Below are 13,084 nucleotides of genomic sequence, written 5' to 3'. Positions count from 1 at the left end.
ATGATATAAAAATTTGTACTGGACAAGAAAGCGAGCTAATAAAACAAGCCCAAGGGAAATATGAAAACTAAATGATATAATATTGCATTATCATCCATTTGTGAGCTATGTTTCAAGTTTAAAGTCTCTAGCACATCGGGAAGTTATTTCAAAATTGATTGCAAAAAAGTACACCAATATCAATGTTAAGGATTTTCATCTATGGGTGATTAAATAAATCAATGTTCACTTTTGTGTGTTCCTCAACTGGAATTTATTCTATGCATGTAGCAGATACATTCTTACACTTAACTGACACAATATTTGTAGAAATAGAATACTTACGAACTAAGAAAGACACAAACATTTCAAAGCAAAACAACTCATATGTCTCAACTTTATGTACATACTACATAAGATCCGTTATGTAAACTTTACAGATTCGTATCCTCAAATAAAAATAAGAAAACATAACAATACAGTATTTTAGATTAAAAGTGTATCGATAAACAAAATTACACAGTTCATTGGCTTGGGAAGCGTGTATATGTGTATGATACCGATTATGACTAGAGAATTATAAGATGCAGCTCATAGTGAAGGTGATGTTACTACCAAAAAAAGTTTAGTGAAATGAAAGATATCATATGCAGAAAAACATGACATAACACTTACAGCCAAATAGTAAAAATGTTAAATGTAAGATCCAAATCTGGCTAAATGGGTAAATATTTTTCAATCCTAAATTATTTAGGGCCATGTTTTTAAAGTTGGAAATTAAAACGGTCCTTGAACATTGGGCTTAATATCTTGTCCTGGATCAAATACTAGTTGGGTTTAGCTAGAAACAAACACATAGCATTCCACCTAACGCATACTTTTTTTTTCAATCTTACCTAGCAACAACAAACAAAGTATGCAAAAATATCAATAATTAAAAAAATTAAATTGAATCTAAACTATCGAGAGAAGTTGAGAGGTTTGTGTTTAATAGATCAAATTTAAATATTCTTTGCAATATGGAGAAATTATCCTTGTAACATGCTTCAAGTGACTAATGATTAAAATGTGTACAACTAAAACCTTAAAACGCAAATTTTATATTCACCTATTAATTTGTAGTTTTCAGGTAAGAAATATTCCTCTCTTTGCTTTTGTTTGAATGATGAATACGCATATATTATATCACTTCATTTCACTAAGCTTTCAACAAATAAAAAACAAACTAATTAAAGTCTACATATACGTCTAGCAATTTGGACTTTTAAAATGTTCCATTTAAAAATGGAATACTTTCTCATTAACTTCTAATATTGACATATAAAATTAAAATTTAATTTAGATTTCACTAAGCATCTTATTTAATTTATAATTTATGTAAAAAAGTACAAAATGGGTTAATGTGTGGGAAATAAAGGCTAACGACTAAAACTATTGCACGACATTGATCGGACCTGCCGACATTAACAACATTGAGCCCAGCTAGACTAATGACACCCGCCAATCCACATCACTACGACTGCGGACAGGCGGCAAAATACATCAATAAATATTTCCACCTTAAATGTATAATTATGAGCAGCTAGACAATCATTGATCTACGTTCAAAATATATGATATTCTTATTCACAGTTATATACATCGAACAAATAACAATTAATAAACTTCTAGCAAGGTATAATGTCCATAGATAGACTCTTATATCAATAGCACAACAATAAATATATGTATATCACATGATTGTTCTCAAAGCTGAAGCCTTACTTACAAAAAATAAATCATCTAACAACGCAATCTTTTATATACAAAACATATTTTACTTTCATTAATTAGCCTTGATCTGGAAATTTTTATAAAAAGGTTTTTGGAATGTTAAAATAATTTCATACACAAAAGAGTAAATCACATTGTTACGACTAACTTAAGAGATTAGGCATTAAGTAAAAAAAAAAAAAAACAATTGTGTAACCGGTACTTGTTAGATAAAAATTTGTAACAGAATCATTTATTGTCACACTAACTTGAAAATAATTACCAGGAGAACTAATTTAAGCAAAATAGTTGCTATACCTTGAACATGCAAAATTGTAGGAAATCCTTGGCTTCTTTAATATCTATTCTTAAAGCTTGTTATTTGTATACACAGTGTTGGTTCAAACCAGTGGCTTTATGAAAATGTAACTACAAGAACATTAGGTACTTTTGGTGAGTAAACATGTGCTTAGTTATTGTGAATGATCCCTGTCTCAAGTTGAACAAAATATGTCATGGTTTCAAATGCAAACTTAATGCCTTATTCATAACAGATATCTTAACCTATGTCTTTTCCATTTTCCAAATAAATCGCGTCTGTCATCTTCTACACTAGACTACCAAGCGAAATTCAAAACATGGAAATGTATTAAATTGGAAATAGACGAATTCACAATAAAGTTTTTAGCAATATAACACTTCATCATTACGAATAATAAACGATCAACATTAAACAGTAAAAAAAAATCAATTCACCAAGACTTTACATTCCTAATGACAAATTTCACATTCTGGAATAAAGCTTTGAGAATATTCCCGTTTTTAACGACCCCGCCTTTCTCATATACACCGAGTACAATCTCACCCATAAACCAAAGTAAAAATTGTTACATCATAGACACAACAATGGAAAACGGTACAAAAGAATCCGAATTACAATCCGAGACACATCATTAAGATAGAACTTAACGATGAAAACAAGACTAATGGAAGACAAAAAAGTGTAAAGGCCTTCAAAAAGAAAACTGAGGTAGAGAAGGCTCGTAACATAACATCACCGGGCGGGTTAACATACAATGAACGGTAACAGACAGAAGCATGCTACGAGGAATGACGTGAGGATGGCGTCCGGACGCGACCAAGCGACGACGGACTTTGCCATCCATCGACGACACAAGAGGAGCAACCGACACAAGAAGATGCACTGATCCTTCACTTGACTTCATCTTCCTCCATGGGCTCAACTGACTCTTCTCTTGACCTCTCTGGACTCCTGCAAAAGGTAAACACATAAGTGATGATATGAGAGGAGCAACTGACACGCTGAAATCGTAGTTCAAGCTGAGTAGCTCCAAAAGGAATCCAGAAGAACCCCTCACATCCGGGCTCGGGTTTGAAAGTCCTTCAGGCACTTCTAGGATGCCAATATCAAAACGTACGTCCAACAGCTAACCAACTGCACGCATTTGTACCCGAGACTTGAGCACTTTCACAGGTTATCTGTTTATTTACATTTAACTGTGTACAGTACTCAGTTGAGTGAGGTTAAAAAAGTAGGCCTTAATCTGGGTTTTCCTAAGCACAGAAGCTGAGTGCAGAGAAGTGATTTTCCGCTCATCCAGTCCGCGGAAAACAGTACCATTAAATTACCTAAAACAAAAGGAGAGTGTCCACAGTCTGTATCTAAGCTTTGGAAAACCCAGCTTTACCTTTAAACATAAAAAAAACAATGGACGAGAAAATTCAGCAAGAATTATAGACTATGTTAAGAGTCCTTAGAGGCTAGCGGCCATCTTGGATAATTTCTAACAGCTGCTGAAGAGTTATTTATCGTCCATATTTTTTTTCAAACACCAAAGTGTTAAATATCTAGTATACTATGAGAAGAAATGTTCTTTGTAGTTTTGAATTGTTTTCTAAGGGAGTCCACGGAAGGTAATGGCCATCTTAGATTTGCCCGTCAACAATGTTAATTTCGTTAATTTCAAACAGCCGTTGAAGAGTTATTTACCTTCTCAAAATATTTTTTCAAACACCAGTGTGATTTTGACTGTGAGATTAGAAATTTCCTTTGTAGTTTTTTTATTCTTTTAAGAGTAAGAACGTCTAGGTTACAAGGACTCTTTAAGGCCTAATCATCTCCAAAGCCAATTCATTGTGAGTAATTTTTACCCCCATCCCTATTTAATATCTATATCTTTAGAATCCTTATTTATGCTATCTGAATTATGTTAATTACTTAACCACATATTACAATCAATTAATTCTGTATTGGTTTTAAAAACGTCAATTTGTCTAAAAAATAATCCCACAAAAGTTTTTAACATTATTTATGACTACATTTATTGATTACACATTATTATTAGGTATACATTTTCATTATTATAATTGGTTGGTTTATTCAGCCAAATTGTTATCTGGCCAGGGGCTTCGTCCTGTTGTTGCCGGATTTATTTAGATTCAGGGTTCTAATGTAAAACCATCTCATAACCCATTTTAAGTTGTGGTCTGCAAATACTATCAGAACTACTGAATTTTAATTTTAAAATATTTGACAATAAAAATCACAATAAAATATCAAATTTGAACATTCTGATTTGACTCACTGAATTTGTGAGGAGGCCTGTTGTTGCATAGAGAGTGACGCCATGGCTGAGACAGTGTCAGATTCTTCTCTCTCTGAGTAACTCGCCTCCATGGCTGAGCAAGACACAAGATGAGCCGTCTGCTTCAACACAGCCCAGTGACTCAACTGTGGGCAAACAAACCGAGTGTCAGACTAAACAAGACTGGATCAGTGGGTTTGTTACCAGTAGGGGAGAGGTGGGGGTCAAATTGTACAGAGACAATTTTATGATTAGACTGTGAGTTGCAATCAGCAACTTGTTCTGCTGACAGAAGGCGAGGAATGAGAGTATTTGATCCACGGGCGAGTTGGAAGATGTGATAGTGTGGTGTTTAGGAGGACGAGCTGTAGGCTACAGCCAAACAAAGTGTTTTGTAGAATTACCTTTTTAAGAAGTAAGTCCATTTTTTTTTTCAAATTGCAATTCTTATTTAAGTATTTAGCTAAATGGGTAAATATGATTGTTGTACAAGAAGTCTTGGATCCATTTATTGAGGATACTGTGACACTAGGCTAGTAGTTGTACCTGGACAGCGATGGTCTTCTGCAAAGTGTCAACTGCGTTCTGACAAGGTGAGCGGTGTAGCTCCTCAGACGTGAGAGGTCTCGGGTCATCGCCCAGCAATGCCTTCACACACTCCTCCGCCGAGTCACAGATAGCTGCCAGGTCATACCCACCTTCCAGCGACAACACCACCTGCGTGACAACACTCACAATAATTAGGGATTCGCAAGCCACAATCAGGTTGGCCCCAAACCCAATTGCTTTGAAAAGTAAAATTTAAAATTTTTAGCGGTTGTAGTTGTTGAAATTGTAAACTTCTGCAATCCTGTCAAAATCGCGAACTTCTTCCGTTTTTTTGCGGTCATGGCAAAATCGTAAGCAAATCAAATCAAACTGTCTTCATTCTTTGTATACAATTAGTACTACCTCTAGTTTGGCTTCACAGAAAAAATCAGCCTGGCACATCACTAGTTAAAATAATATTCTTTTTGATTTTTGATGTTAGATCTTCATTTACCTTTGTTATGGTAGTTATTTAATGTGTTTGGAAGGGATTAAACTTAAATTGGCTAGTTATAATTTTTCATTGCACCACATTAATTATTTCTTTGCTTAAAAAAAAATCAAATTTTCACTAAATACTTTATGGAAGGACATAAAGACAGGGGTTCGTGTAGTACAACCAATCCATTCAGAACATTTGGTAAAACTATAAAAGAATTGCATCAGTATCGAGAATCGATAAATTTTGGTATCGACACATCATTAATTAATTATTATGTGTGTCATTATATTCCCTTGTTCCTTTTTTAACACGTTCGCTACTGCAATAGTACGAAATTTTTCATTCACATGGACCAGCGACGCATATGTGCGACGGCTGGTTTCCACCCATAGACTGTCGTCGCATATATGCGGCGGCTAGTCACATTAAAATAGACTGCTGCCGCATATTTGGGTCCGGGTTCTAATGTTATTAAAATGCTTATATCTTTGTAACGGTCTATTTGAAGGCACTGAATTCCCTGCAGTGGTCTACAGAGATGTCTGATGCACAACTGCGTCGCTTGGTCTGTGGATATGATGATTGGTGACGTCATATGATAGTTGGAAAAACTGGTCTTTACTTTTCAGCATCACTGAATGTATGTATGCAGTATGTATGCTGCATTATCCTATGTAGCTTTCATATTTGTTCAGTTAGCCTATAAACTGTTCTTGAATAATCTGTTTTTTTTTTTACTTACTTTCACCTAAAAACACAAACAAAAATGAACCGTCGCATATATGCGACGTTTGGTCTATTTCAAGAAAACTGTGATAATTTTCACTATTGTCTTCGCTGTAGACCGGGGGACATTACAAAAGGTTATAAAAAATACAAAAAATAAGAATAAGTTATTTACAAACACGATTGTAGCGTATTACAATGTAAATGATACCTGTTTTACAGGTTTTTGCCCGTGGTCTGTGTGTACTTTTATCCAAGTGACAGCCGGTCTATGTGTAAGATTCAAATGTATACCTCGGTCTGTGGCAATGACCGCGGCGTCGCATATATGCGACGCTCAGTAGCGAACGTGTTAACTAGCTAAATACTATACTGGTTGTTTCCAACTAGCTGGATAGCATCACATACCTTGCCGTGAGCGAGCTGCATGAGTTGACGGGTCATGTAGCCAAAGCATGCTGGAGACAGCTTGTAGCCTCCTAGTGGTGAAGGGTGGCCAGTTGCTGCATCAAACCCAGCTGACACCATCACCAGCTCAGGGTTGAACTCCTGTCAAACATCACGTACTGTGAAAAACTTCTACAACATCTAACAATATCATTCAGCTTCATATACAGTTTACATATAGTTCATACATAGGATATAGATCAGTTCATATACAGTTTGGTATAGTTCACTTCATACTTCATATATAGTTTGGTTCAAAGTCAAGCTAATTTAACCATTCTTCTAGCACTTGTAAGCTAAGGTTGTACAAAAAAAAATCCTACTTGTAAGTTTCTGAAATACGATAACCCTCGGTCATAACATTTCATTAGGTTCATTACATTTTGTGGTAGAGACACACATAGCCACAACCAAAAATTTTACTTTTGTGTTTAAAACCTGACTACGGTTACATAAATAAGCTGATTAGAAAATGTAGTATAGAGGATATGATCTCCCTTTTTTGTTGGAAATTATGTCGGTATCAGTAAAATATTCAATTTTCTGTGTATTATAAGGTTTTTTGTGTTTATTGTGCCAGAGGAGACTTTCTACTTTAAGGTAAGCCTGCTATCCTATCACAAAATCCATAGGCTTCTGTGTTTTGAGTTTCTTCCTTAAAATTTGAATAGTACATGTAATACTTTTTCTGACTAAATAGGACAAAAAAGTAAACAATTCTAAAACCAAATTCAAGTGTTAACTACTTTCTTAAACATTGTTCACAACCAATTCATTACTATACTGACAATGTGCCAGCAATGGTAGCAGGGGTACAACGTTTTCTAAACTGACACCAAATGAACAGCAGTGTACAGTACCTTGGCTATAGGCATGACCACAGTGCGGAAGGCAGCCAGGTACTCGGCGTCTCCTAGGGGAGGGTTTAGACCTCCAGACCAGGCTATGTTCACATTGAAGCCAACACCTGCTCCTGTGCCACACTGTACAAGGAAACAATAACCTAATGTAAGTGTCTCGTCAAATAACTATTATTTTATGTTTGATTCCTGCGTGATCAAATCTGAAAAAAAAAATTGTCTATGATACTATTACTAGCTCTGTTCCATAAATTTTCCAAGAAAGTGTAACAGTCGTTATTCTCTTTCATAGAAAATGCAGTACACATTGAATTTAGGTAGTAACAATAGGTGTGTAGACTGCAATATATAAAATGAAAAAGAGTAAGAAAAATGTTCTACGGACTACAAAATTGATAACTGTACAATTTAAAAGTGTGGTTGATGTAGAAATGTGTTAAATTAAAATATTATTTTTTTCTCTAACTATATTGCTTTTAATTTTATATTCAATACAAATTCAATCCCTACAAAAATTTATAAAGTATATTTTTTTTATTTTAAAGAGCTGGAATAGTGTTAACGATCTAAGTAAACATTGGCTGACTTAACTTTTGCTACTTTGTACTTTGTATTTGCTACTTTTGTGATAGGAGTAGTAATTGACTTAAATGTTGGCTATACAGAAAAGTAGATTAACAAAATAATTAGGGATGGACGGGTCCCGAAATTTCGGGAATTTTTCGGGAAAAAAATATTCCCGATTATCGGGACGGGATTACATTTGACTCGGGAATTTTTCGGGACGGGATTTGGTCCGATCGTCGGCGATTTTTCCGCTTCGCGAGTGCCGATAACGCCGTTATTGCGAGCGATAGGTCCGCGAACGCAGGAGACGAAGTCATACCGACGATCGCGCCGTGACCGCGGAGTCCTACCGACGATCGCGCCGTGACCGCGAGTCTTGACGACGATCGCGCCGTGACCGCGAGCACAGAAAACGTACTACTATAACCCAGAATGCCAACCGCATGGTAAAAAGCATTAAGCGGTTTGAGAGAGCTTTGCCTGTCAATCCGTAGGCAGCGCCACCAGCGTTGCCATGCAATAGCATAGCAACGCTGGTGGCGCTACCTACCGATTGACAGGCAAAGCTCTCTTAAAACACTTAATGCTTTTTACCATGCGGTTGGCATTCTGGGTTATAGTAGTACGTTTTCTGTGCCGCGAGTCATGACGACGATCGCGCCGTGACCGCGAGTCATGACGACGATAGCGCCGTGACCGCGGAGTCATGCTGACGATCGAGCCGTGATCGCGAGTCATACCGACGATCGCGCCGTGACCGCAAGTCATACCGACGATCGCGTCGTGACCGCGAGTCATGACGGCGATTGCGCTGTGAACGCGAGTCATACCGACGATCGAGCCGTGATCGCGAGTCATATCGACGATCGCGCCGTGACCGCGAGTCATACCGACAATAACCCCGTGACCGCGGAGTCATACCGACGATCGCGCCGTGACCGCGAGTCATGCCGACGATCGCGCCGTGACCGCGAGTCATGCCGACGATCGCGCCGTGACCGCGAGTCATGCCGACGATAACCTCGTGCTTGCGGAGTCATACCGACGATCGCGCCGTGACCGCGAGTCATGATGACGATCGCGCCGTGATCGCGAGTCATGACGACGATCTCGCCGTGACCGTGATTCATACAGACGATCACCCCGTGACCCGCGAGTCACAAGTTACTATAGGTACCTGTAAATTGTTACCCATTTTTTGGTTTTTATAGATCAGTGCCACAAATGGTACAAATTGATTTCGTATGTCTTTTTTTGGTAACTGCAATACAGTACTTTCTTTTTATGCACAGAAAAAAATCCCGTCCCGTCCCGTCCCGAAAATCGGGAAGGAAATAAAAATCCCGTCCCGTCCCAAACTAAAAATTCAATCCCGTCCATCCCTAAAAATAATATACAATAATCAAGTTTTATTGCCTTTATTTGTACATACAAAGGAATAGACTTAGTCAACAGATTTGTCAAATGTATTTACAAAACGTGTAAGTAACTGGCAAAGAAAAGAGTGATTTGTCTTAGCAAGTCTATGATAATATGTTACCTCTGTAGGTCCCCCAGTTCCAGGGAAGAAGTTGCCGTCGTCGTGCCTGTGTAGAGACAGGTAGAGGACTCTAGGGTCATCGTAGAACACCTGCTGGGTCCCATTACCATGGTGAACGTCCTGTTGCAAAATGTCAAATTGTCAACTACTTTTACAACATATGTTTTGTAAATAATCAATGTCATACTACTAGGGATGTATGTGTACTAGGGATTGACAAGTCTCGAAGTTTCGGGAAATTTTAAATCTCGTTCTACGAGACAAGATTTTTTGAGAAGAGATTAAAAAAAAATACGCCTGCAGGAAGTCAAAACTAATCAGCTCATAGAAGACTATTGACTAACATGTTCTAAGCATCTATCCCACCACTAAACATTAAAAGATCTTGTCCTGCTTCATTACTATGAATAACCCTTTTTTTAAATCTAAGTACCGTAACGTCATGATCATACCCAGTCTACGATGAGTATCCTTCTCACGTCCAGGCGCTGTTGGACAAGTCTAGTCGCAATAGCGATGGAGTTGAAGAAGCAGAAGCCCATTGGCTGTGATGCCTCCGCATGATGTCCCGGTGGTCTCACCACAGCCATTCCGTTCTTCATCTCACCAGTGGCAGCTGCAGAACATTCAATTCATCATTGTCAACTAAACTTTTCATATACACTATTTTCCGCAGTTATTTCAGACCCTATGGTTGAATTGTCGTTTTATTTGGATATGGAGGATTATTATTGGAATGTGGGCAATGTCTGTTTCAGAGATGCCATATTCTTTCATCTTACTAAAATGTTATCATATTTTAGGATTAACATTTTTATATGTTAATTTTAAATACATCCATAACACATAAAACCAAAATTTGGGCTATTCCTGAAAAACGTGCAACAAGATCTTCATGTAATATAAAAAGACTCACTTTTAAACGCCAGCTCGATGACACAGCCAGCAGCCATGCGAGCGGCAGGTCCAGTGTGAAGCTCATTCCACGTAGTGTCGGAGTCAACCCCCACCCCTCCACATGGCAGACGCACAAAGCTCTTGATGGGCAACATGGACAACTTGCTCATGTCAAGCTTCTGTCTGTTCAGAGGGTTTGTACCTGCATCAACATGCTGGTTACAAACACAATAGTTGCATTTTTATTTGCATACCCACATAACCCTACAGGTAAATATACAGATCCACAATTAAATGGGACATAGCGTGCAAGAAATGTTTTCAGCCTAAGAGACTACAGACAATTTACTTTACAACGGAACATATCTGAATGCAGTAAAGAGAAATGCTCTTGGAATTAAAAAAATACAGACATCAGTTTTAAAGTGAGTTTCCTTGCTGCCCAATTTGGCTGCTGAATAAAGCTACAGAATTTTTAATGTCGAGCTAGTCTTTTTCTTTTTTGACAAGGGTATTTTTCTAGAATTACAATAATAATAATAGTCAACTGCGAAGTGCCCCAGGTTTTAGTAGTCTAGTGTCCACAATATGTCCCTTTTTAAGGCATTGTTAAAACGCTTAGTCACTGTCATAACTGCAAACCGTCCCAATTCAGCACTGCACTATGGACTACCTAAAACAGTCCAGGAGCACGTTTACAAGTCGCTTTCGAGTGCGAAACTGGCTGCTCTTAGAGTAGTGGCCTATCTTATAGCTCACCACTGGATAAAGTTCCTCCAGAATCCAGTAGATAACGTCTGTACCTGACCCTTGTATGTTAAGTTGGGAAATATCGCCTTTAGGAAGAGCTCATTGACAGGATGCTGCTGTTCATCAAGCGAGTTCGACAGGCTCTGAAGCAAAAAGTCCACAAGTGGCTAATGTATACTTACCAAATAGGAGTGTGTGTGCCTCACTGTGGCACAGCTGTAGCTCCTCCAATGTAGCCTTGCGACTGCGTACTCTGTCACACCTAGCGACCAGACCAGTCTCTCCCAGCCTGGCCCACACACTCTGCAGACGTCCGCCGTGCTCCAGGTGTAGACTGTTGTCTCCACAAACACAAGCGTGCTTCAACATCAGTCCGTCGTAGGCCAGACCTGTCGTCACCACCGAGGGACTACTGTAACAATCACACCAGAGTAAGCTACTACTGTGATTAGAAGGTTGCCGGTCCTATCCTGAAAATAATCAGAACTTAAGAAATTAGACCTAACAGCCTTTTGATCATTGAGTTTTTTACGAATGGTCCTGACTAAAGAACCACTTGATCTCCAGTTAGTACCAAAGCGGTCATCACATCCATTCACCACTCATCGTTTGCCTTAAAATACACACCCCGGTGTGTCTGTCTCATAAAAATCCAATCTAATTTACAACTCAACCCCTTACTCACAAACAAACAGGTACACGAATATACTTGAGAAATCATTTTTTGTATTTGCTGCTATTATTGATTACCAAATCTTCAAAAGATGGAATGGGAATTTATAAAAGTTGACACAGTAAAACGTTGATCAACCGAAATGAGGGGAAAAGGCAATTTTTATAACATACTTCTATCGGTTAGTCAGTGGTTGGAAGTTATGGCTATTTTGGGCCAAAGAGCTTTACAATGATAATTTTTACGTTATTTTGATAACTGTAATCTTAAATTCTACAAATGTATACTCAAAATCTAATGAAAGTACTTGACAGTTGTTTTCGGGACTTTAACATGGTATATACTAATATACTATATCCATGTCACCGTCTGCTCCATTGCATTATGTTGGCCAACTAGGCCAACCCATGCCAGGGACACAATTTGAATGTTTTATTATGGTTTCGGTTTCAAAGGTTTTAGTGTATATTTTCATCAAATAACTGACAGGAAAGCTGCTATACCTTTGACAAAGTCCAGGTAAGGCCATAATACAAAGACAAAGAAAACACAATATTTCCATTTCCTCCTCAGGGAAGTATTGCCTCATAACCCAGGAGAAAAAATGTTGTATGTTCTGTGTCTTTTTTGTCTACTACAACTTACAGCACTACTTACAGTAGACTATATGGTCTACCTGGACTTTTTTCAGCATACTCTGTTGGAGGCTTCAAATTTGTTATTCTACAATCATCTATTCTACAGCTTGTATAAAGAAATAGAAAATCCTTTGGTTTTTTGCCCAATTTATTTTACATTAAATTGAAATTACGTAACCTAGTTGTTAGTTGGTTAGAATTTATCAGTGGTAATATTTTGACACAATAGCAGTACTGTCTGTGATTTAGAGTGCCAATTTTATTGGTTATAAGTTGTACCTGCATTGTACTATGGCAACTATGGTCTACCTGGACTTTTTTTTCAGCATACTCTGTTGGAGGCTTCAAATTTGTTATTCTACAATCATCTATTCTACAGCTTGTATAAGGAAATAGAAAATCCTTTGGTTTTTTGCACAATTTATTTTACATTAAATTGAAATTACGTAACCTAGTTGTTAGTTGGTTAGAGTTTATCAGTGCTAATATTTAGAGACAATAAAAGTACTGTCTGTGATTTAGAGTGCCAATTTTAGCGAATTTCCCTATAGGGAAGTAGCTATTACCGTAGGTCTCATGGTAAGACTTAGGCCCGGGACCGATTTACTTTTTCATTTTA

At 37.6% G+C, this 13,084-nt stretch overlaps 1 protein-coding gene across 7 annotated transcripts in view; it reads right to left on the bottom strand.

The window, feature by feature from the left end:
- Positions 1-235: 235 nt before the first annotated feature.
- Positions 236-13,084, bottom strand: part of LOC129002097 (histone deacetylase 4-like) — a 130,162-nt gene continuing 117,313 nt past the window's right edge. For 6 of the 7 annotated variants that reach the window (XM_054429640.1, XM_054429646.1, XM_054429643.1 and 3 more), the window contains 9 exons: positions 11,337-11,566; positions 10,424-10,606; positions 9,960-10,123; positions 9,508-9,627; positions 7,401-7,523; positions 6,502-6,642; positions 4,884-5,054; positions 4,338-4,483; positions 236-3,004 (listed from right to left, as the gene is read on the bottom strand). In XM_054429640.1, the coding sequence (XP_054285615.1) occupies positions 2,944-3,004; positions 4,338-4,483; positions 4,884-5,054; positions 6,502-6,642; positions 7,401-7,523; positions 9,508-9,627; positions 9,960-10,123; positions 10,424-10,606; positions 11,337-11,566 (1,339 nt within the window). In that variant the 3' untranslated portion in view covers positions 236-2,943. The remainder of the gene's footprint in view (positions 3,005-4,337; positions 4,484-4,883; positions 5,055-6,501; positions 6,643-7,400; positions 7,524-9,507; positions 9,628-9,959; positions 10,124-10,423; positions 10,607-11,336; positions 11,567-13,084) is intronic. The other variant, XM_054429641.1, reaches the window with a different exon arrangement.

Source organism: Macrosteles quadrilineatus, unplaced genomic scaffold, assembly GCF_028750875.1.
Source record: "Macrosteles quadrilineatus isolate MER2022 unplaced genomic scaffold, UCM_ALF_1.0 Scaffold_9__3_contigs__length_116548681, whole genome shotgun sequence".
Taxonomy (NCBI): Eukaryota; Metazoa; Arthropoda; class Insecta; order Hemiptera; family Cicadellidae; genus Macrosteles; species Macrosteles quadrilineatus.
Note: the sequence above shows the minus strand (reverse complement) of the source record. Positions and strands in the feature narration are given on the sequence as shown.